The sequence below is a fragment of the Girardinichthys multiradiatus genome, chromosome 14 (genome assembly GCF_021462225.1).
Source record: "Girardinichthys multiradiatus isolate DD_20200921_A chromosome 14, DD_fGirMul_XY1, whole genome shotgun sequence".
In the NCBI taxonomy this organism is placed as follows: domain Eukaryota; kingdom Metazoa; phylum Chordata; class Actinopteri; order Cyprinodontiformes; family Goodeidae; genus Girardinichthys; species Girardinichthys multiradiatus.
Window position 1 is genome coordinate 10261680 of NC_061807.1, and position 25422 is coordinate 10287101.

The 25422-nt window shown below is 39.1% G+C and overlaps 2 protein-coding genes across 3 annotated transcripts in view; one reads left to right on the forward strand and one right to left on the reverse strand.

Moving 5' to 3' along the window:
• The window catches only part of LOC124880824 (gastrula zinc finger protein XlCGF57.1-like), a 219484-nt gene that overhangs the window by 164707 nt on the left and 29355 nt on the right, over positions 1-25422 (reverse strand). The gene's annotated exons all lie outside the window — the stretch shown is intronic.
• LOC124880827 (Fc receptor-like protein 5) lies at positions 1018-5801 on the forward strand. Of its 2 annotated transcripts, none has more exons than XM_047386187.1 (5): positions 1018-1695; positions 2271-2537; positions 3196-3471; positions 3654-3791; positions 4819-5801. In XM_047386187.1, the coding sequence occupies exons 1-5, from the start codon at positions 1665-1667 to the stop codon at positions 4878-4880; spliced, it is 774 nt and encodes a 257-aa protein (XP_047242143.1). In that variant the 5' UTR covers positions 1018-1664; the 3' UTR covers positions 4881-5801. The 2 variants fall into 2 exon arrangements, with proteins under 2 accessions (XP_047242143.1, XP_047242144.1); XM_047386188.1 differs by having other exon boundaries at positions 1022-1695; positions 3654-3785.

Consider the following 25422-nt stretch of genomic DNA (forward strand, 5'->3'; position numbering starts at 1 on the left):
ATCTATCTTTTTTAAAAGTATGCAATTCCCAGAGCCAGCCCAAAGCAAAGCGAAGGCCCTCAATCTAATTAGGGTCCCTAGTCCATCAGCGGGCCTCCCACAAGTGCTCGAATTTTAACACAGACCATTGATCAAACATTTTTAGATTTGTTTCTTGATTTGATGGTTTCAGCATAGATAAATTACAATATTTTAAACAATTAAAAATTATAATTCAGGATTTAAAAGAACTGCCAATTTTACTTTGTAAAAGTACAAGAATAATCTTCATTGTTTGATTGGTTGTGTATATATTTACAATCTGATGCTTCAAGTTTAATCTTAACAGGAAGAGGTGCCCCAAATCAAATTCTGCTGAAGGCCCTGTGCAACCTTGGGCCAGCCCTGGTCATTCATCTTAACAGGTGTAAGAAATGTAAACAGAAAAATAACTAAATCTGCTGAGCACTACAAATACCACTTATTGTTGGTTCTGAATGTATTTGGAGGTCCACCTTTGTGCCTGAATCTTTCTAATGTATTCAAATGTCTGAAGTGGCCAAAATGTAAGTTTATACATCGTTGAGCCTTCAGTCCACATCTCAGAATGTCATAGGTGGTTGAAATGGGTGGATGAAAGCAGGCTGAATTAAACCTTAGATATTCAGTGGTACATGAGGGCAAGTGTTGTTGGTGTTGCAAAGTGATAGAGGGATTAAATTAGCATGCCACACACAGAAGTACACAAGCAATAAAGAGAAAAAAAACTGAAAAATAATTGAATATTTGAATATATTCTGTGTTTGGGAGACATATTGTTGTTCTTGCTGGCTATTGTCAGTAAAACACATTTAGTTTTTTCCACCTTGGTTATGTCCATCTACCGTTAACTAAATAGGTTTTGGAATTATGAAGTTCCGGGAGGAGGCCCAGGGGACGGCCCAGGACACGCTGGAGGGACTATGTCTCTCGGCTGGCCTGGGAACGCCTTGGGCTCCCCCTGGAGGAACTGGAGGAGGTGTCTGGAGAGAGGGACGTCTGGGCGTCTCTGTTGAGTCTGCTGCCCCCGCGACCCGGTCCCGGATAAAGCGGAAGACGACGAGTACGAGTACAAATTATGAAGTTAGAGCTTTAGTCTTGCACCCTAAAGTGTTTTCTTCTGTATTGTTGAGTTCAACCCCCATAGAGAAACCCACCCACAGTTAGGCCAATTGAGTGCCAGATGTTAGCATTTAAACCATGTTTATAAAATCGGGCCAACATGAAGCCTGAAAATAATTCTGCCTACAACCCGTATTTTGCCTCATGTTGTACCCAGGTGATACCCACTAATCCTAACCCGTTTGTGTCCCTAAATAAACGTGTCCCGTTTAAAAAGCCAAAATCCATCAAAAACAATTTATGCCAGCAATGTTTTTACAGTGAAACGGTTTTAAAAGGATGACTGCGCTGCTGCTCACATGTGGATAAAAATATAAAACAACAGCAGGTTTTCTGTTAAAGAAGCTGTTGACCCACACTTTGCTCATTTTGTGAATCCTTATTTTGTCTTTGAAGAAGCAACACTTGAAACTAACAGTTCTGGGGCCTTACATCAGCCTCTGCAGCACCTACAGGGTATTTGTTTTTCACAAAGGAAGTAAAAAGATCAGAATGTTTTTTCAGTCAGTCGGTGGTCGGACAGGATGCTGGTTACACCGTTCTGCCTGATGCTGAGTGAGTACAAAACCCTACAAAGTCTTTTCAAAACTACTCACTCTTTCCATGGCTTGTTTAAAACTGTACAAATGACTATATCATTTAATGGGTTTGTTTGCTGGTCTATTTAGTATTTGGCAGATGCGTTTTTTGTTCCTTTTCTTTCATCTGAGTGTAATCTCTCATTAAATCCTGAAATGATCACTTGTCTTACTGATCAAACTTTTTGAAAATATTTTTTCCCACCTGCTTTTATTTCTATTTTATTCCCTCTTTGGGTTTATTTTCTAGAACAATTTATTTGCCACTTCCTCTATCATTTCCTGTTTCAACTCCCCAACTGATCTTCATTATCATTATATTTCTGTTTATTTCTTCTATTTTTCTCCTACATTTGTCTTGTCCTCCGTTCTTTGTTGCAAATGCAACCTTGCAGGTTGGAATTCCTCTTCACCCTCTCATCATTTCCCCTTATTTACTCTTTAAGTCCTTCAGTATTTTATGCTGTTTTTGTTACATATTTAGTTTGTTCTGATTAATTATCTATCCATTCATTGCTTCTTTGCTCCCTTTGACCTCTCCAATCTTCTCAGCCTGTCTTCAGGTCAGTCCTGACCGGTCCCAGTTCTTCCGCTACGACTCCATCACCCTGAGCTGTGAAGATCCATTGAACTCCACTGGCTGGAAGGTGAAGAGGAGAACTTCAGACAGCGGGGTCCGGCCCTGCTCCTCAGGCTGGGGCTTTGCCTCCTCGGGCTCCATCTGCATCATCGGAAACACCTACCCAACGGACACAGGGGTGTACTGGTGTGAGTCAGATGGAGGGAACCAAAGTAATGAGGTCAACATCACCATTACTGGTACAGTTAATGTTTCAAAATCCACTCCTGAAAATCTGTCAGTTTTGTTTAGATTAATATGATTACTTTCAGCAAAAAACAACAAAGACTAAGGCTTGTAAAACAAAACTTTTTCATCTAAAAATGTTTAAAGCCATTCCATAATTATGTGTCTTCAGGAAAGATTTAAAATGTTTCAGTGCAGATCTTATATTTAGAGGGAGACGATTCCAGAATCTGGGACCTGCAGTAGAGAAGGTTCTGCCACCTTGAGATTTAACTTTAGACCTTGGAATAGAGAGCATCACTTTTGAACTAGACCTCATATCCTCGATCATAAATAAACAGGAGCTCAGATAAGTAAGAAGATGCTTGGTTTTGAGTGATTTAAAAACATTTTAAATGGGACCCTATAAGTGACAGGACCATAACAAAATAATATTTGCCATTTTCTTTTAAATAGTTTACCTTTCTCATGTAGTTCATAAACAGCTACAGTTTATATTTGAAATTTGCTGAAAACTTATCCAGCTTACGTGGTTCTCTAAAAGCCGGGTTTTAAAAAACAAATTTGCACTGTACGTTTAAATTAAAAACTAGCTCAGTCCAGTGTGAATATTGTACAGTAAATCCTATGAACAAAGGCTCATAAACTAAAAAAGCATTTCTTTCTCCAAAGACCGCACAGTGATTCTAGAGAGTCCTGCTATGCCGGTGTCCGAAGGAGCTGCCGTGGTTCTCTACTGTAAAGCTGAGACAAATGCTTCCAAGCACAAATATAACTTCTTTAAAGATGGCCGCCTCGTCAGGAGCAACTGCTCAGGAGAGATGACCATTGTCAGTGCTTCCAGATCCGACGAAGGACTCTACACCTGCAGCGCCTCGGGGCTTGGAGAGTCAGAGGGCAGCTGGCTGACGGTTTTAGGGGACGGAAACAATAAAAACATTCAGCTAAGTGAGGAGAATCCTTCATATTATATACACCTATTGATAGATGTTAGGTAGTGCGGCATTTGCATTAGACTCCCTTACTGAACTCCAGTGTCAGAGCTGGGCTCCACATACATCTACATGCTGTTTGAAGTTGAGTCAATGCACGGAAAGGTGTTTTTATAACTTTCTTATTTTTATCTGCAGCACCGTCTTCAGGTCCGGCCACAGCCTCATTTTCATTTCCTGAATCCAGACTCTTATGTCACCTGATTGTGGGAATTCCTTACCTGTTCTCCACCATCTTACTTGGACTCATATACAGGGACAGGAAGAGAGGTAAAGGTACCGTCCTGAGTGTCCATGCTGGACATTTTGTTTAATCGTTTTTATTGTTTCACCTGAGAAAAGTTTTGAAGGGAAAAATCAGACTGAAGAACAATCAGCTGTCATCAGCGTATTGGAAAATTGAGACTATACTTTTGCATAAATCATGGACAGTAATTGTAACTGCATTACTACAAATGACACTATTACTACAGACACATCTTAATTTTAAGCTTTTGGGTCTGTTTTACTTGGTTTTGTGTGCTGATATTTTAAAGCAATATCACAACAATAAAGAAGTCAACAAAAAAGGAAATCAGGCACCATGTATTTGATCCCAAGAAACTATTATCAGATTTTTCTGTTTGTTTTTGGCTTAAATCAAAGCTAGTTAATCCCCCACTGTTGGCTTCTGAGGCACCGAGAGAGATGGTCACAGAGTTGAGTTGGGCTGTGGTGCTGCAATAGTACTGCTGTCACTAGCTGGCTCTGCAATGGTGACTTCTTTTTGTAAGCACAATTCTAAGGAAGTGACTATAGCTTAAGTGGTTGACTTGTGAAGGACAAGGCAAGGAGTCACATTTATAACCACATCATTGAACCTTTCTTTGGAGAGGACTTCCAGATCTGTTGCTAAAAGAGCATTTCTGATCAACTTTGCACAGTTTAAGCAACCTTTCTTTGTGTTTGCCTTGTGAAATGTTGAAGAACAGGAGGAATATGGGTTAGGAATGAACGAGTCAAAATCTTTTATATAAAAGCTTTTGACTCATTTCATTGTTGCTGCTAAACGGGCTAAAATCTTTGATGCTTTCTAAGAATATTGTTGGATGAATAAAAGCTTCATGTTAATCAGCTACAGGCTGCTGCATTCATACAAAACATCATCTATTTCAAATGAACTGTGCTGCAAAAGAAAGATGTTTGTATGCACAGCTAGTGTAAGATATACTATAGTTAATTGCTCTTATAAAAAGCATTTCCATCCTTTTTTTAAACATACAAATGTGGAGGTTCAGTCTCTTTCTCTTTTGTTTCTTCACAGCTGCTCAGATAGCTGCAGACAAGAGGAAAAATCTTGATGTTAACATGGAAAGGATTGTGTGAGTCATCTGCAGTAGCTGTTTACCTCAGAGAAGGTCGTCCGTCCACAGCCACGTGAACTCAGAGAAATGCTTCCACAGACCAGAAAAATTCAGGACTTATTTGTTTACTGTGACCAAATTTCAACACGAGAGGAAGATTCCTTCTCATAGAGTTTTGTTTTAGAGTGAAGTGCATTTTAGCTACATAAAGCCATGTTTTCACTGTGAAGAGGAAGTGAATAGATGTGTATGTGTTTTAACACACAGGTTTGTGGTTTTGGTTACAAAGTTGCTGTCATCAGCTTCTTGTCCAGGTCCTTGCTCAGGGTTCGGGTTTTTTTTCTCTATGGACTTTTCTATTAGCTTGAGCCGTATGTGTGTGGGTGTTTCTTGAAGCAAACCATTTTCTTGTTTGTTTTTTTTAATCTTCCTGTACATTCACGTTTTTTATATAAAAAGTATATTTTAATAATGAAACATAAATCTTATTGTCATTAATGTACTGATTCTGCCATTTACACCTCTGTAGGTCAGCTGTGGTTAGTTTATTGGAAACAATGTGCGTGTTGTTTCTCAGAAAACAGGATACTGTGCCAACTTGTATGACCACATCTAACTCAGAAATTGGAATAAAAACAATCAAAGCTAAACGTAGGACACACCTGTAGTTTCACTCACAACAAAGAGAATGAGGCTTGTTTTTGGGCTGCCCAGTTTATTTTAATATAAAAATGGTTTGAATAACCTAAATAGACCACTATTGTAAATAGTGTATAATAAAATCACTCTCCTCTGTCACACCAACACTCTGAACATCCTTGTTAAAAACCTCTATGAACTTCCTCTGTGGTTCCTCTTCTTTTCATCATTTCCTACAGGCTCGGTCCAACATATCCACTGTTCTGTCCATTTTGATAACTCAATGAAAATCTGAAAACCTTCAGCTCTGTTTCTTGTTTTTTTAATGGTGTCCATGTTTCCAGCCCATCCATTACAGCAGCTCTCACTACCATCCTGTAACTCTGATTGCTTCTGCCTCTTTTTCAAAGACAACCTTCAATTTTAAGTATCTGGCAGTTATTCAGTATTATTGTGTCCTTTAAACTGCAACAACAGTTTAAAGGGCAGAAAAAATAAATCTATACCAAATCCCATTTGTGCTGCCTGGATGGTAACAGAAGGCTATAAATAAGGGGGAAAATCTCCTTTCCCACATGCTGCAGCCCCTACACCCAACCCTCTAGCCCACCTCCCCGATCCCCCCAGACGCGACAGCCAGCAGAGCAGCACACAGCCAAGCCCATGAGCCCCCCACCCCCAATGGACCCCATCATGAATTTCCCCACAGGGCCACCCTAAACCAGTACACAGATATCGAACACATGCCCCTGAACCCAAACGCCATGAATCCCCTCCCCACAGCACAGGGGCACACCCCCACAGGTGAGCTCCATCCCCAAAAAGCTGACAAAGCCACACCCACATGGCACAAGCTCCACACACAGCCCTGCTCCAAGTACCCCCGCAGCATCCTGCCCCCACCACATAGCGCGCCGCGACGGCAAGGCAAGGGCCCCACGCAATGCCAAAGCGAAGCCACATCCCAATCAACGCTGCACACTACACGGAGCTCCCCCAACCAACACCGAAGCCAAGGACCAAGGAAATCCAAGTGATCCCAAGAGAGCTGAAACACCAGTCCCAGCACCAGACAAACCCCAAGACCTGAACCCGAACCCAAGCCTTACCTGAAGGACCCAGATGTGTGGCACAAAGTATTGAATTTTGTAACTGAAATTGAATTTCAATCCTGAAAGTGAAAATAGTCAAACTGAATTTTTAATACAACAAAATACATTTTAAAGCAAATGAATTCAGTTTGAAACCATTTCATTCAGTTTCAGTTTACTGAAATTAATTTTCAAACCAGTGCATTTAATTTCAAACTACGCAAATACAGATTTAGTCCGAGCAATTCTGATTTACTTTCTTATGGCACAAGTTTCTTCCCATAGAAAAGCAAAACTCATTTTAACTCTTGGTCTCAGAGAGACATCTCCTTCATAGGCAGAATTGGTCTTACAAAACTAGAATGTATTTCTCAATTTATATACCCATCTTGTTCTCTGTCTATCCCTAAAGATCCAATTAAAGCTATAAATCAAGCAAACTTCAACTACATCTGGAAAGGGAAAACACAGTATAATAAAAAAGTGACAAGGATTTAAGAATATAATGAAAGTGGCCTTAAGGTGCTAGACTTTAAGTGTATTAATGGTACAATCAAAATAAAATGGTTAAGACACTATATGAAACATCAACAAAAATTCTGGTTTAATATTCCAATTTTTTTTTCTATGAAATTAGGAGACGTTGAATTTCTCCTCAAGTGTGACTATGACCTAAAAAATAAACTTCCCTATAAACTTTCTTTATTTCATTAACAGGTTTTGCTACATTGGAAAATGATTTACAAACACAATTTCAGTCCCCAAAGTACCCCAAAATGGAATTGCAGGTATATTTTACATAATCAAAAATTGATATTTTTACAAAACTGGCTAGAAAAAGGCATATTGTCTGTAGTGCACTTGCCCAATTACACAGGAAATATTTCATTTGAGAACTAAAGTCTCACATTTAACATACCTGACAAAAAAGCAATATAAAAATAAGTAATACCTCAGGCAGTTTTATCAATGACACTTCATTAAAATGTATATTGTCTAAATCGAAATCTCCCCTCGCTTTTGGTGAATATTCAAAATTTATTGGACTCAAAACTAAACAGTTTGCCATTCGGTATATTTAACAAAGAACTATAGATTCTTTCATATTCTTGAAATTCTGAACACTTAAGATCAAAATTCTTCATATTTCCTATTATACCAAAAGCAAAAGGGATCAGTTTTAAGGTTATCAATGGAATATAGCCTTCTGCTGATTTTCTGTCTAAATATTTTTGCTTTGAGAGCAATGATTGTTCATTCCGTAGCAAATATGTTGAAAGTACAGACAACATATTCAATGAATGTATGTATACTAATTCCTTTTGAAATTATTTATATCAGTGGTTATCTAAATATGTACCCAGTATTAAAAATTTAAAATGTTATACAGGTCCTTCTCAAAATATTAGCATATTGTGATAAAGTTCATTATTTTCCATAATGTCGTGATGAAAATTTAACATTCATATATTTTAGATTCATTGCACACTAACTGAAATATTTCAGGTCTTTTATTGTCTTAATACAGATAATTTTGCCATACAGCTCATGAAAACCCAAAATTCCTATCTCACAAAATTAGCATATTTAATCCGACCAATAAAAGAAAAGTGTTTTCAATACAAAAAACGTCAACCTTCAAATAATCATGTACAGTTATGCACTCAATACTTGGTCAGGAATCCTTTTGCAGAAATGACTGCTTCAATGCGGCGTGGCATGGAGGCAATCAGCCTGTGGCACTGCTGAGGTCTTATGGAGGCCCAGGATGCTTCGATAGCGGCCTTTAGCTCATCCAGAGTGTTGGGTCTTGAGTCTCTCAACGTTCTCTTCACAATATCCCACAGATTCTCTATGGGGTTCAGGTCAGGAGAGTTGGCAGGCCAATTGAGCACAGTGATACCATGGTCAGTAAACCATTTACCAGTGGTTTTGGCACTGTGAGCAGGTGCCAGGTCGTGCTGCAAAATGAAATCTTCATCTCCATAAAGCTTTTCAGCAGATGGAAGCATGAAGTGCTCCAAAATCTCCTGATAGCTAGCTGCATTGACCCTGCCCTTGATAAAACACAGTGGACCAACACCAGCAGCTGACACGGCACCCCAGACCATCACTGACTGTGGGTACTAGACACTGGACTTCTGGCATTTTGGCATTTCCTTCTCCCCAGTCTTCCTCCAGACTCTGACACCTTGATTTCCGAATGACTTGCAGAATTTGCTTTCATCCGAAAAAAGTACTTTGGACCACTGAGCAACAGTCCAGTGCTGCTTCTCTGTAGCCCAGGTCAGGCGCTTCTGCCGCTTTTTCTGGTTCAAAAGTGGCTTGACCTGGGGAATGCGGCACCTGTAGCCCATTTCCTGCACACGCCTGTGCACGGTGGCTCTGGATGTTTCTACTCCAGACTCAGTCCACTGCTTCCGCAGGTCCCCCAAGGTCTGGAATCGGCCCTTCTCCACAATCTTCCTTAGGGTCCGGTCACCTCTTCTCGTTGTGCAGCGTTTTCTGCCACACTTTTTCCTTCCCACAGACTTCCCACTGAGGTGCCTTGATACAGCACTCTGGGAACAGCCTATTCGTTCAGAAATTTCTTTCTGTGTCTTACCCTCTTGCTTGAGGGTGTCAATAGTGGCCTTCTGGACAGCAGTCAGGTCGGCAGTCTTACCCATGATTGGGGTTTTGAGTGATGAACCAGGCTGGGAGTTTTAAAGGCCTCAGGAATCTTTTGCAGGTGTTTAGAGTTAACTCGTTGATTCAGAGGATAAGGTTCATAGCTCGTTTAGAGACCCTTTTAATGATATGCTAATTTTGTGAGATAGGAATTTTGGGTTTTCATGAGCTGTATGCCAAAATCATCCGTATTAAGACAATAAAAGACCTGAAATATTTCAGTTAGTGTGCAATGAATCTAAAATATATGAATGTTAAATTTTCATCATGACATTATGGAAAATAATGAACTTTTTCACAATATGCTAATATTTTGAGAAGGACCTGTATATGATTATATTGTAAAAAAGTATCTGCATATAGTCATTTTAGGGAATTTTTTTTTTTTATGCACAAAAATAGATTTCCAAAGTCCAGACCAAATTCTGTTGCTTTTTATAAGGAACTGTGCATTTTCTTCTTATCATTGAAACATATGAAAAAACAGACTGCAGTAAAACTTAGCGTCCAGTGGTGCATGCTGGGATCGCATGGCACCATCTTCCGGAGCTCTGGAAACGGTACAACATATATTGTAAATAAATATTTGCATGAGAGAGAAGTTTTAGTCAGAAAGTGTCCTAAAAACAAAAGTAAATTAAAGATGAGGGAATTCAAAGATCATCAGAGAATGATACTAGTGATGTCAAAATTAGGCTTTTTGAAGCATAGAATAATCTTGAACAATTGTGTCAAAAAGTGGTTCACTACCCAAAGCTTCATTCAATTCCCTTGGGTGACATCTACTGGCAGTAGTGATTGTTGCACCAAATGAAGCCCTGCGAATGTGATGCACCTCTTGTGTAAATAAAAGCACTTATGTATGTATATATGTGTGTTGTACATATGTGTTTTTCGTAACCCATTAAAGATTCTGAGTAACTCATGGAAAATAATAATTTTAAAACAATGTGAACTTGTTAGAATGGCCCTTGGCAGCTGATTAAGGCAGGAAGCTTGAGGGAGAGAAAAGGTGCAAACCCACTGGGTGTTTATTCACCAACACTTAAGACATACAGGTACAAGACCCTGTTACACAAGTCACACATGGTCACAGCTACAGCCACACTCAGGTTTTAACCGGCAACCTTTTATAGCCCCTTCCATTAACAGACCTACCATGACAGGTGAAACAAACATATACACTAACATACAGACAACATAGCTAAAACATCACTTTATTTAACAAAACTTATTACCAAACATCTCTAAAACAAGTCTCCACCTAGGCTTAAGTCTTTAACACTAAACACTAAAATGCACACAGTTTACTCCTCCCCTTCAATTTATAATGGTCTCTTCCGGAACCTTTAAAAGGTGCTTAGGCCCCCGGGGAATCTTTTAGCCCAAACACCCTACAGAGGAAGAGACAGAGGTAAGTTGTTTGTTTAACAATATACTGGAAAACAATTAATTCCAAAGACTGGTCACAATACTGGTATTTTATCCATTTGTTATGTTTGTTTACCAGGACAGGTCATCATCAGTACCAGCTGAGAAGAAGCTGCCTAAAAAAGCCACAAACTAAGAATAAAATTCTCCAATCTCTTTCACAGTGTAATTTGTTCTTTCAACAATATTCAAAACAGCATTTTAAGTGTTCCAGCATACATAATGAAGCTCTTCATTACAGAACTGTAGGGGATTACAGATGAAAAATAGCCATTAGGCTAATTCTGGCTTCTTAAACTTGAATTGTCATTTGTTTTATGAAAATACACTGTCCTTTTTTAAATAAGTAAGTAAAAATAAATAAAGTGAAAATATTTGATTTGTCATTCAAATTTTCTTTTGGAGTGTTCTTGGTGTACTGACTGTTTTTGGACATTGTGCTTGGTGTAATAAAGAGGGTGCTTGTGTTACTTCACATGTTTTTATTCAAGAGAAGTAATATCTGCACAGTAGAAGGACTCAAACGGTTTCTTTTATTTTGAGACAATTTCTCCAGCTTTGGAAAATACTCTTTCAGAGGGAACAGAGGAGGCTGGTGTGACCAGGAACTGTTTGGTTGGATGGTTTAGGTCTGGATACAGAGAGGCTGGGAGTCCTTCACTATGATGTCCACAAGAGCTTCATCAAGGTCTTGCTTCCTGGATCCTAAAAAAAATAAACAAAGAAATGTAACTTCAATTAAACTTACAAACATTTAACTGACATTCTTTCTAATTCTGCATGTATATCTATGTTGTGCTGACCTTGATTGGTGGCAGGAGGCTGAGTGTTCTCGTGTTTGGCTCTATAACGCCTCAGCATTGATAATGTATTATTATTATTATTATTATTATTATACGTCAGCAGCTGCGGGCAAAGCAAACAATGCACCTGTAAAACCAAGATAACAACCAGTTACTGCACCTCTTGCATAACATGATCCCCTGACCATAACACTACTGGATAGTGTAGGCTTTCTAATAAACACTTTGAATGTACATTAGCTTATTAGGTGGCACGAAATCAAAAATATTTCCACACTTGGGAACATTTCGTAGATGGTTGCTCCATGACAGAATAATCCACAGGTGTGAGGGAGGAACCGTCACGAGTCTGAGAAGAAGTGTAAGCAATGAAATATTCACTGATGTGCTGGCATACACACACATATAGACCAACATAGTGAAAATAATTTTCTGTTTTGGCACGGACTGGCGCAGTTTGTCAGGGGTGCACCCGCGACGTCCCTGCCTTCAATTTTTGCATTCATTGGGTGCTTTGTAGTAATTCAGTTCAATTCAATTCAGTTTATTTATATAGCGCCAATTCACAACACATGTCGTCTCAAGGCACTTCAAAAATGTCAGGTACATACATTCCAATTAATCCTAACCATTGAACAGTGCAGTCAGATGCAGTTATTTATTCAAATTGGATAAAACGTTTTTCTGTCTAAGGAAACCCACCAGATTGCATCCAGTCAGTGACTTGCAGCATTCACTCCTCCTGGATGAGCATGTAGAGACAGTGGACAGTCACTGGCGTTGACTTTGCAGCAATCCCTCATACTGAGCATGCATGTAGCGACAGTGGAGAGGAAAAACTCCCTTTTAACAGGAAGAAACCTCCAGCAGAACCAGGCTCAGTGTGAGCGGCTATCTGCCACGACCGACTGGGGGTTTGAGAGAAAGAACAGAGACAAAAAAAGAACAAAGAAGAACTGATCCAGGAGTCCTTCCTATGAGAAAGTAAATGTTAATGGATGTAGCTCCTTTAGTTGTTTCACCTGGAAGAAAGAACAGATAAACTCTGAGCCAGTTTTCAAGGTTAGAGTCTGAAAGAGAGCACATAGAGTTTGTTACAGTTAAGCTCAGTCAGTAGCCATGTCTAGGAGAGAGAAAGGGTTAAACACTGAAAGACAGGGCCATGTGGATCATCGGTAGAGGGTGAGCATTAAGTTGTTGCCAGCAGAAGCTCGGACGATGTCCCTCTCCAGAAAAGTGTCACAGGCAGACACAGAGCCAGGCCAGGTGTAGCTTCTAGGAAGAGAAAAGAGAGAGAACAAAGTTAAAAGCTGAAATAACAAGGAAATAACAATAAAAAGGAAAGTTTTAAGCCTAGCCTTAAAAGTAGACAGGGTGTCTGCCTCACGGACTAAAACTGGGAGCAGGTTCCACAGGAGAGGAGCCTGATAACTAAAGGATCTGCCTCCCATTCTACTTCTAGAGACTCTAGGAACCACCAGTAAACCTGCAGTCTGAGAACGAAGTGCTCTGTTAGGAACATATGGAACAATCAGATCTCTGATGTATGATGGAGCTAGATCATTAAGGGCTTTATATGTGAGGAGGAGAATTTTAAATTCTATTCTGGATTTAACAGGGAGCCAATGAAGGGAAGCTAAAATAGGAGAAATATGATCTCTCTTTTTAATTTTCAACAGAACTCTTGCTGCAGCATTTTGAATCAGCTGAAGGCTTTTAACTGCATTTTGTGGACATCCTGATAGTAAAGAATTACAATAGTTCAGCCTTGAAGTAACAAATGCATGGACTAGTTTTTCAGTGTCACTCCTGGATAGGATATTTCTAATTTTGGCAACGTTCCGGAGATGAAAGAAGGAAATCCTAGAAACCTGTTTAATATGGGATTTAAATGACATGTCCTGGTCAAAAATGAACACCAAGGTTTTTTACTTTATTATCAGAGGTCAATTTAATGCCATCCAGGTTAAGTGATTGACTAAGCAGTTTCTTTTTTAAAGACTCCGGTCCAAAGACGACAACTTCTGTCTTGTCTGAATTTAGAAGCAGAACATTTAAAGTCATCCAAGTTTTTATATCTTCAAGACATGCTTGTAGTCTATCTAACTAGTTGGGCTCATCAGGATTCATGGATAAGTAAAGCTGAGTATCATCAGCGTAACAGTGAAAATGTATCCTATGCTGCTTGATAATTTTACCTGTTGGAAGCATATATATAGTAAAGAGAATTGGCCCAAGTACGGAACCCTGTGGTACTCCACAATTAACCCTGGAGGTTAAAGATGATTTATCATTTACATGAACAAACTGGAATCTGTCAGACAGATGCAAATAGAATTTGCATGTTGGATCTGTAAACAGACTTACAAGTGCCTAAACGTGTAATAGAATACTAATAAGTGAGAGAATAAATTATCTCAACACCTTTACACTGAATATTTTCTATAGCCATCATTCAAAATCTGTCCTTGAAAAGGTTTCATGGTAATTGTTGATTGTGTCTCCAAAGCAGAAAGGAAATGGCTAAACAAAAAGATAAGCATCTGAAATCATCTGACTTTGAGTTAACTAGAGTCTCCTGTGAAAACTTGGGTCTTCTGACTAACAGGGCTAAAAACACAGGAGAAAGGATAATTGGGAATCTAGACTACCTGTAAATAACAGGAGAAAATCCAATCTATTAGTGCTGTCTATCAGCATGGCAAGACAACAATTGTCAGAAATTTATCTCAATTGCTCCAGGATTTTCCAGGACACCCCAACCAATCATCAGGCATCAATGCCGAGATGGGAACAATTCTTAATGATCACAACCTCAAAGAAAAGGCTTCAAAACATGGAAAACCTATTCACCAAAAGCAAAGCAACAGTTTGAATCCTCGCCAAGTGTCTATGACAACGTCAGATTATTGCAGCATTCCAGAACGAATAAATTTGACTCCCTCAGGGTTGGCAGCTGGGAACCCTTTACCTTATTGCCAGTCTAGTAACCATCATGCTTCTCAGACTAATTTACCAAAACAGTAAACGGCTTTCACCTGCACAAAAGTCAGTCAAATTATACCACAATCTAAAAAGACTATTACATGAATTCATATACTAAACTATTGTGTTTGCAAACAAAGTTTGTACTCAGTGAAACTGATAGTTCATACAGTGAAATATTGTTTGTCATATTGGATAATAATTAAATTTTACAGGTTAGTAGGATCTGTTTCATCATGAAGCTATGTTCTCTTTTTCAGCGTGTTTACAACTTCTTTTTCTCCATCTTTGGACATTCAAACTATGCAGACCTTCTTATGTACACAAAGAGTTAACAACCATGTAAAAAAAAGACAAAAAGGATTATAACCATATTATGAACCCGTCCAACTGTATGATTTAAGATATTAAGGTATTTTTTTTATTATTTGACTATTCTGTTGTATTTTTTTTTTATTTGACTATTCTGTTGTCACAGATTATGTCTGAGAAAATGGGTGCAGGAAGTAATGTCTCCTTTTAGCTAACCTTTGTAGTGTTTCTGATCTTTGTGTTTACACAATGTTTTTGTAAAATATAATCTCTAAATAAAACTTTCTGGACTGCAAAGTTTTGGGAAGAAAATGAATATTTTTTTTTTATTAGTATGCAATTCCCAGAGCTGGCCCAAGGCAAAGGCTAACTAAGGCGTTGCTTAGGGCCCCCAAACCATCAGGGGCCTCCCATAAACGCTTGAATTTTAACACGATCAAAAACCTTTATACTTTTTTTCTTGAGAATGAGAGTATTGAATTCGATTTGATGGTTTTAGCATAGATAAATGAAAAAAAATTAACAATTTAAAAAGGATTGAAAGGAAATGGCAAGTTTACTTTGTAAAAGCACAAAGAATAATCTTCATTGTTGATGTGGTGTGTTAATATATTTACAATCTGATGCTACAAGTTTAATTTTAACAGGAAGGTTAAGGTTAGGAAGGCTGGTTATCTTAGTTGGAAACCATTTATTGCCCATGGCTGACCTGTCACTGAACCATTCATGTATCCCATAGATCCCATTGGCAACTAATGTCTTGTATATTTGTATATTTTTCATCCTCTCATCATTTCCCCTTATTTACTCCTTACCTCCATTAGCACTTTATGCTATTTTTACAAAATGTCAATGATTAATCATGTATTTATTCCTTCAGTTTCTCCAATATTCATTACTTCGTTGCTCCCTTTGACCTGTCCAATCCTCTCAACCTGTGTCTTCAGGTCAGCCCTGACCGGTCCCAGTTCTTCCGCTATGACTCCATCTTCCTGAGCTGTGAACTCCACCGGCTGGAAGGTGAGGAGGAGAACTTCGGACAGTGGGGTCAGGCCCTGCTCCTCAGGCTGGGGTTTTTCCTCCTCGGGCTCCACCTGCATCAATGGAAACACCCACCCAATGGACTCTGGGGTGTACTGGTGCAAGTCGGATGCAGGGGAGCCAAGCAATGTGGTCAACATCACCATAACTGGTACAATTGATCCACATTATTTAACCTAGTATAAATGAAATGTTTCAAACTTCACTCCTAAAAGAAATCTGTCTGTTGCGTTTGGATTAATACAATTACCTTCTGCAACAAAACTAGTCTTAATGTCCTTAAACACAACGAAGTTGACTCTGTCTATTGGTGTCAGAACATTATCCAAACAGCCACATTTGTGTTTTTAAAGGTTTTCTTTCAATTGGCCATTTTACACAGCTGATTGACATCTCAGTGGGGGAAGAGTGAGGAGATACTCTGCACAACACATGACTGGAAGTCATCTAGTGCTGAGTTTATTATGCAAATAAACTCCATAGAAACAATGTAAACCAATGTATGAGGTTTCAAGGTTGCAATACTAAGAATGTTTTCTAAATTAATATGCTTTCCTTTACTTTTACAATTTCTCCCTGGAATCCCAACAAAAATAATGCATCAGAAAAGTCCATAACACTGACATTAATATTAACATCAAAACTAAAACCTGAATTTAAGCTCAAGCAGTGCTCACCAAAACATCCTCCCAAAACCAGGTGATGGTCTAGTTTATTAAAGAAGCACATTTCCAGCAACCCATGATGCACAAAGTGCTTAACAAACTAAAATGCAACTAAAATAGATAAAAATGCATGATAAAAATATAAAACAAATAAAAACCATACAGTAAGGCAAAACAGCTAAAACAACGACTAAGGCTGTTAAAACAAGATCAACATATTAATCCCAAACCATAAAAATGTGTCTCCAGTGGAGGTTTAAAATGTTCCAGTGTTTTGTGCAGATCTATCATTTAGAGGTATCCTGGAGCTTACATAAACAGAAGCTCAGATAAGTAAGATGGGGCTCGGCTGCTGAGTGATTTTTAAAACAAAAAGACATTTAGAGGAGAACCTCGGACAGCAGGGTCAGGCATTTTAAATTGGATCCTGTAAGCAACAGGATATTAACAAAGGAATATTTGCTCTTTTTTTCCTTGTACAAAGTTTACCATTCTGACATAGTTGTAGCTGATGTAGCATCTTCAGCTTATATTTGAATTTTATTGAAAACTTGGTCAGAACAATGTGGACAGATGTGGAAAAGGAGGTATAAAAATACCACAATGTAGCCATTGGATCATTCTTGTAAAGATCCCCAGACATTCAGCCTACATAGATCCTGCAAAAACAGAATTTTGCAAAAACATCTGTGTCGCTCTACCTTTAAATTAAAAACCAGCTCAGCCCAGTGGGAATGTTATACAGTAAATCCAATGAATAAAAGCTCATAAAACTAAAAAAGCATTTATTTCTCCAAAGACCGCACAGTGATTCTGGAGAGTCCTGCCATGCCGGTGTCAGAAGGAGCTGCCGTGGTTCTCTACTGTAAAGCTGAGACAAATGCTTTCAAGCACAAATATAACTTCTTTAAAGATGGCCGCCTCATCAGGAGCAACTGCTCAGGAGAGATGACCATTGTCAGTGCTTCCAGATCCGACGAGGGACTCTACACCTGCAGCGCCTCGGGGCTTGGAGAGTCAGAGGGCAGCTGGCTGACGGTTTTAGGGGACAGAAACAATCAAAACATTCAGCTAAGTGAGGAGAATCCTTCATATTATATCTGATAGTTGAAATTAAGTGCCAGGAAGTTTAGTTGAAGTATGAGCCTTTGGGGAAATTATATAAATAGTTTTTTTAATTTATAGACCTGAATTCATTTTAGTTTATAGACCTGAATCTAGTTGATTTAATGATGTAGGGTTCTGAGACACCAAGAGAGATTTCCAAACAGTCTAGTTAGGCTGCAGTACTCCATTACTACCAATGGTACTGCTGCCACTGGCGAGATCTGCATTGGTGGCTTCTTTGTGTAAGTACACTTTTAAGGAAGTGACTAGCTTGACTTGTGGTTGACTTGTGAAAGGACAAGGGAAGGACTCGTATTTGTGATCATATCACTGAGCCTTTCCCTGAAGAGGACTTTCAAATTTATTGCTAAAAAAACTGCATTTTTGATTAACAATGCACATTTTGAGCAAACTGTCTTACTGTTTACTTTGTTAGGTAAAATGCTATTACAGGAGGAATATGGATTAAGCAAATAACGAGCCAAAAGCTATTGGATAAAGTCTGAGGATTTTCTTTTATTCTTGTGGTTGTTGCATATTGTTAGATGGAAAAAAAAACCTTCCTGTTCATCAACTGCAGACCGCTGCATCCTACAAAACACCATCAGTTTCAAGTGCACCATGCTGAAACAGAAAGATTTATTTGCATGCACAGCTAATGTTGTTATACAATAGTAATTTCCTCTGATAAAAAGCATTTGCAAACTTTTTTTTTATCATAAAAACATGGATATTTAGTAACAGTCTCTTTTTTGCTTAACAGCTGCTCAGATAGCTGCAGACAAGAGGGGAAATCTTGAGGTTATCATGGAAAGGATTGTGTGAGTCCTCTCAAATTTCAACAGAGGAGAAAGCTTTCTTTTTATCTAAGTAAGAGTTTTGTTTTACAGTGAAGCAGATTTAAGATACATAACTCGTGCTGACTGTGAAGAAGAAGTGAAGGGAGGCTTTAAAGGAGGGGGAAAATCTCCAATCCATGTGTAGGGTGCAGTAAAGTGTATGGAAGAGTATTAGGGCTACTGAAAAACAATATTAAAAATTCTGACTTTTTTCTCAGAATTCTGACTTTAATGCAGATGAGCACCTGGAGGCATCTGGGTGCAACCAGCTTCATCGCCTGAGATATGAGTCGTGCCTGGGAACATCCAACTTGGGGAACATGTCAGGTTAAAGTGACTTTTTAAGTGGCTGAGGGGTTCCCGAAGATGCCATTTCATTGATAAAGAGCAGAAGGTGAGTTATAGTATATAGTATATATATGCTATTTAAAGTCTGTAATTTCCTACTGGCATTAGCTTAACAATGCACCTAAGGGTTCAATGTTAAGGTGATCTTAACACATATTTACAGGGAAGACTGAAATAATTATATATAATAATAAATAATTGTGTTTTCTATCTGTTTTTGTACAGATTGATTGTGATGTCATAGCGCTGACAGATGATGCAACTCTGGCAAATTACATCCCTTCCTATGGAGACCGAATTGCCCTCTTCAATTTCTGAAAAGCAAACAACCACTTTTTAAAAAAAAAAAAAAACAAGGACTTCTGCCAAGAGTTCTCCTTTCAAAGTGAGAGACACAGTTCCTAAAATGTCAGATTTGGATGATCTAGTCAGACTGTACTTCAGACTTTCTTTCAGTAGCAAATAAATACTGTTAGATACAAGATACTGTAAGACGCATAATCAAATTAGTTGACCACAAGGTGTGGAACTGAGACGAGCTCGACGATTGAGAAGACGTTAGTACAACTGCAGAGGACCAAATGCACTTTGGCACATGGATGGCTACAATAAACTAAAGCCCTATAGCATTGAGATGATGCTTGAGATGTCAAAAAACAACAATGTTCAGCAGAACCAGGCACAAGCTGTTAGCACTCTGTTCTTCAGACCCAGCTGTCTCCTTATTGGCCGTGATTACTGTCATTTAGGTCAAAAAGAGTCTACACTGCTGTTTATTTTTTTATTTCTAAATTTAGTATTCACACATTAAAACACAGAGAGGTTGTTAAAATGCTGGAGGTTGATACTCACAGTTTTGCTTTTGTCTTCATCAACTCCCACACTGAAAGCTGAAAATCAAGCACACATTTAAATCGACTGCTTACAGATCTCACGGGATTGCAGGTCAGTCAGATTAGGGTCCAGTAAAAGAAGCAGTTTCCTGACATTTTAAGTGCTGTTTGCCATTTTCTTTAATTTAAATTTATTCTGCATATTTTAAGCTACTTAGGCAATGAAGCAGAGATTAATTTGCTTGAAATCTAAAAAATAAAAAGCTGAATAGTAGTTCAGAATCTATACCTGAAAACTCAAAGGACTTTTACTTCAGCTCATGTCAATGAATCGTATAGTAGATTTATGGCAAAGTCCAAAGGTCAGGGAAAAGATATTAATAACAACTCAAATATTATATACCTTAGTATATTACCCTAAATATCACTTTGGTGAAAGAATCCCAAATCATCAACAGCAGCTAACTATTTTTCTTTTCTCATTTTTTTTAAAAGGCCATCAACTTTGCTGTGTTTTGGCTCCATTAATCAAAGAACTGTCCAAAAAAACATAACTTCGCTCAGTTTGTGGGTCGGTCAGTGAAACTGAATTTTCCTGAACAATCTGAAATGTCTCTCAGCTGAGGAGAAGCTGACCAGGTTGGTCAGTAGTCCATGACTAAAGCAACAAACAAATACGCCTTAGAGTAACCTGTGTCAGTTACAACAGCAGGCTTACTTTCATATTTTACCAAGGCTTATACTCTCTTAAAATCTGTGGAAAAACGTATATAGTTTGAAATAGAATACTGGAATACTTTATAGAATGTATTAGAAAAAAAATACTATTTTCTCAATCAAACTATGCATGGAAAGTTATAAAATCTTATTCTGATGCATTTTACAAATAATACATAACTTTGATACCTGAAAATAGAATAATCAGAAAAATCTAAAAACAAAAAAAATGAAAACAACCTCTAACATATAATTGTTAGCATCATTTTGGTAAATATGTATGAGAAATATTTGGCTTTTACTGACTGACGTGGGCCACAAGGTGGCGCAATTGTTAGTACAATGAGAGATCTTAGTTGAAAATGGCTTATTGACGTTTTAAAATAAATCAAGAAGTTAATAAAAATGTGATTAATTTCATAAATAAATATCTGTTGCAAATAAATTATCCATATAAAAAGCAAATTCACACTATTGTAGTGCCGCATAGAAAGAGAACTTCAGGGTTGGTAAAAACAATACTGGTCTAAAACATTTCAAGGCAGCAGCAGATGGACTTACTGGATCTGATGAAAATGTTTCAGTGAAGAAATAGATGACTTTCATTGCTTACATTTTGCTAAATATAGTCCAGCAACAACAGTAACCACAACAACAGGAGAAAAAAGAATTACCAATGAAATGAAAGCAAAGAAAGCAAAAGATGAAAAAGAAGTACATGTGATGTCAAATTCATAAATATTAAATTTGATATTATGTAGTTGTTTTTTTATTATTCATTTTATGTAGTAAATCAAATTTTCAGCTTGTTCTGTTCATTTTTGTAAATGGATTGTTGAATTGAAAGCATCGCAAGTGACTTTGTTTAGCAAACATTTGGGCCTTGCTCTGTGTGGGCAAAGAGTGCTGCATTATAGGAAAAAAACAGATTTTGATTGAGGATTATTTGCTCCCATTTGTTTTAGCATGGTGTTAAAACGTTTCAGTCTTGTGTAGATAATTTTCTTCTTCTCTATTTTGAAGTCTTGAGCAATCAGCAGGGAGAAGAAGGTATAGTCAACATAGTCTGAGCCAACATGCACCCTTGCATCATGCTACTGTCCACCCAGTGGTGGACACAGTTCCGCTAATCCGCTAACAGCTACTAGCGGAACTAACTTTTTATTCACTAGATTAGCGTTTTGGCTAACTTTGGAAAATGTTAGCTGACCGGTTAGCTTCCTTTTTACTGGGTTGTGCCAATTGTAAGTCCGCTAACAACATTCACAAGACGTAGCAGCAGCCAGATGAAGGCTTACTATGCATCTACACGTGACACGGCATCAATGTCAGCATCATCTTCAACATAAAAACAGAAGAAGAAGACTCCATTGTGCGACGTGATTTATTCCACGTAGCAACATCTATGTGTTGGGGTTATTCTAGTTATGTTGGGTGATGTTACATTGTTGGCACGCTACATGTATTTCACTACACAATGTTTCCACAGAGTTCTTTAGGTTTAGGTAAGAGTCCTGTGTGGTTAGGGTTAGTGGATAGCAGACTGGTGAAGAGAATATGCTTGTGTGAAGCAAACACACAGCCTCTGTGAAGCAACAGCGCCTCCTGGAGCCACAATATATGCTGGTCACAGAAGGTGAACAGATTATTCAGGGGAACAGAATTTCGCACAACACCGAGACGGAAAGACCAGTAATGGAAACACACAAAACGAGCTGAGTGGACTGCAACCGGCCTAAGTAGAGCCCTTGAAAAAGGGACATAACTGAGACTTTTGGAGATTTTTTTACCTCCCTTACCATCCTCTTACCTCTGGTTGGGAACTAAAGGTAAATGTCCTTCTCCTTTGTGTAACATCACAGTACTTGAGGGGAAAAGTCTCAGGACACTGAGCTGAGTACAGGTTTGTAGTGTTTCTGTTAGTGTTGTGTGTCCATATCTCCACTAGGGTGCGGCAGGCAGGTGCAGCTGCACATCTGTTTCCTATCAGGAGCAATCAGTGAAGCGCTTCATAAACTGCTGAGACCATGGAGGAGGCGTTGGATTGTTTGTTCACCCTGAGTGGTAATCGGACCAACAAACCCTGTTCTGTTGAGGAGAACTCTATCTGAACAACATCACCAAATCATAACACATGATTCTTCCCTCCGTTATCTGTTTGAACAGTAGAAACAGACCTATCAGCAGATTGAACATCTAGCCTCCTTGTTTCAGCACACTTTGAGTAATTTCTTCTCTCCGGCAGTATAGGGCGCTTCAGCCTCTCCGGTTTCTCAGCAACTTCCGCATTCACGTGTCGTCACTTCCTGAAAAATTATCTGGTGAGAAAGAAGATTGTAGGGGTTTTCTTCTACAATGCACTCTAGTTTTCAATCGCTCCCCACAATCCTTTCCACATGATTCCGTTAAGATTTATTTTGTACTTGGGTTACTTTCTGGAAAAGCTTTGAAATGGGCAGAGGCCCGATTTTCTAACTGTTTGGATTTTGGTTGCACATTTTCTGAATTTGAGGAGGAGTTTCGACTGGTTTTCTCTAGTGAGAAAGACTTAACCGCTAACGCTCGAAGTCTATGGTCAATTAAACAGAGAGACCGGTGTGTTGCTGAGTTTTCCATTGATTTTCGCACCCTGGCTGCAGCTTCTGGATGGAATGATTGCGCTCTTAGAGCAGCTTTTTTCTAGTTGTTAAATGAATCATTAAAGGATGAGTTAGCATTAGTCGATGAGCCTAAAACGTTGAATGGGTTAATCAAGAAGCTAGCTGTCAGATTAGATAACAGAATGAGAGAGAGAAAAAGATCCTGATTAGAACGGAGTGCAGTTGGGACTCATTTCTCTAGGTCTACACCAGAAACTATTCGCTCCATTTCTGACTCACAGAATTCTGGAACTGAACCTATGCAGATCGGGCGAACTCAGGTTTCCCCAGAGGAAAGACTGACACGCTGCCAATCAAATCAGTGTTTTTACTGTGGCTCAACTGATCATTTTCTTGCAGACTGTCCTGTTCGTCCTTCGGGACCAAAAGGCCAGGTCCGTCAGTAAATGAGGGGATACTGACGGACCGTCCTCTTACCCCCAGATTTAGTTTGACTGCCACATTAATTTCTCACCTTCCTTTTCAGCATCTTTCCGCGCTCATTGACTCAGGTAGCGACCAGAACCTTATTGATCAGAGGTTAGTTGTTGAAGCTAAAATTGAGAATGAGCCACTTCCCATACCTCAATCTGTTTCTTCGCTAGATGGTGAAAGATTACCCCGAATCACACAGAACCAAACCGTTGACCTTAATCCTTTCGGGAAATCATAGGGAGATTTCATTTTTTGTGTTTCCCATAGCGTTGAATTAAATAGTTTTGGGTTTCCCTTGGCTCAATAAACATAACCCTCACATTAACTGGGCAGAAAGCCAAATTGAATCCTGGTCCACTAACTGTCTTTCCTCTTGTTTACAGTCAGCAGTAGCTTCACTGCCCTCTGAGTCAGATCCTGCAGATAACGAGACATTCGATCTCACTAACGTTCCTCCAGAGTACCATGACCTCAGGTTAGTTTTCAGCAAATCCAAAGCTTTGTCTTTACCCCCACATAGACCCTATGACTGTGCAATAGATTTGCTTCCCGGTGCCCCCCTGCCTTCCAGTAGGCTTTATCACATCTCAGGACCAGAAAGAAAAGTTATGGAGGATTATATTAATGAGTCTCTGGTGACAGGATTAATTCGCCCCTCTTCATCTCCACTCGGAGCTGGGTTTTTCTTTGTGGAGAAAAAAGATGGCTCACTACGCCCTTGTATTGACCATAGGGGGTTAAACCAAATTACTGTCAAAAACAAATATCCACTTCCTCTTCTGTCCTCGGCCTTTGAACCAGTTCACGGTTCAACCATTTTTTCTAAATTAGATCTATGCACCTGCAGTGTTTCAGACTTTCATCAATGACGTACTTAGGGATTTTCTGAACGTTTTTGTTTTTGTCTACCTGGATGACATCCTGATCTACTCTAAAGACATTAAAGAACATACCCGTCACGTCCGTCTAGTTCTTCAAAGACTTTTGGAAAATAGACTGTTTGTAGGCCGAGAAGTGTGAATTTCACAAAACTTCAATCACATTTTTGGGTGGACAGGTTCGCTCGGATCCTGAGAAGATCAAGGCAGTGCTGGAGTGGCCTGTTCCAGATTCTCGCAAGCAGCTACAACGGTTCCTTGTATTTGCAAACTTTTATCGACGATTTGTCAAGAACGTTAGTTTAATCGCCGCACCACTCACTGCCTTGACCTCCACAAACATTGTGTTTTCCTGGACACCCGAAGCTAACAAGGCCTTCCAAGCATTAAAAGAGAGGTTTTCTCAAACACCCATTCTAGTTCATCCCGATTCTTCCAGACAGTTTATTTTGGAGGTAGACGCCTCAGATACAGGTGTTGGTGCCGTACTATCTCAGCAGTCAGCCACAGATGGAAAACTCCACCCATGTGCTTTTTTTTCTCGTCGTCTTACTAACACAGAAAGGAATTACGACGTGGGAGACAGGGAGCTGTTAGCAATTAAGCTTGCTCTCGAAGAGTGGAGACATTGGGTGGAGGGGGCTAAGCATCCCATTTTAGTATGGACCGATCACAAAAATCTGGCCTACTTGCAAACGGCAAAAAGACTGAAGCCCCGCCAATCATGTTGGTCATTGTTTTTCTCTCATTTTGATCTTTCCATTTCTTACAGACCAGGCTCCAAGAACGTTAAGCCGGATGCTCTTTCCCGGCTTCATTCACCAGATTCCACTGAAAAAGAGACCGAACCCATTGTGCCGTCCCATTGGACCTTTGGAGCCTTAGTTTGGGAGATAGAGGACCTTATTGACAATGCCCAATGAAACAAACTGGATCCTGGTACTGGTCCTCCCAACAGGAAGTATGTACCTAACTCTGTTAGGTTTAGGCTCATCTGCTGCTTTCACACCGCCAAATTCCCAGGTCACCCAGGGGTTAGGAGAACCATATCACTCATTTCAAGACAATTTTGGTGGCCATCTCTTCATTAGGACATTACTGAGTATGTACAGGCTTGTTCAGTATGTGCCA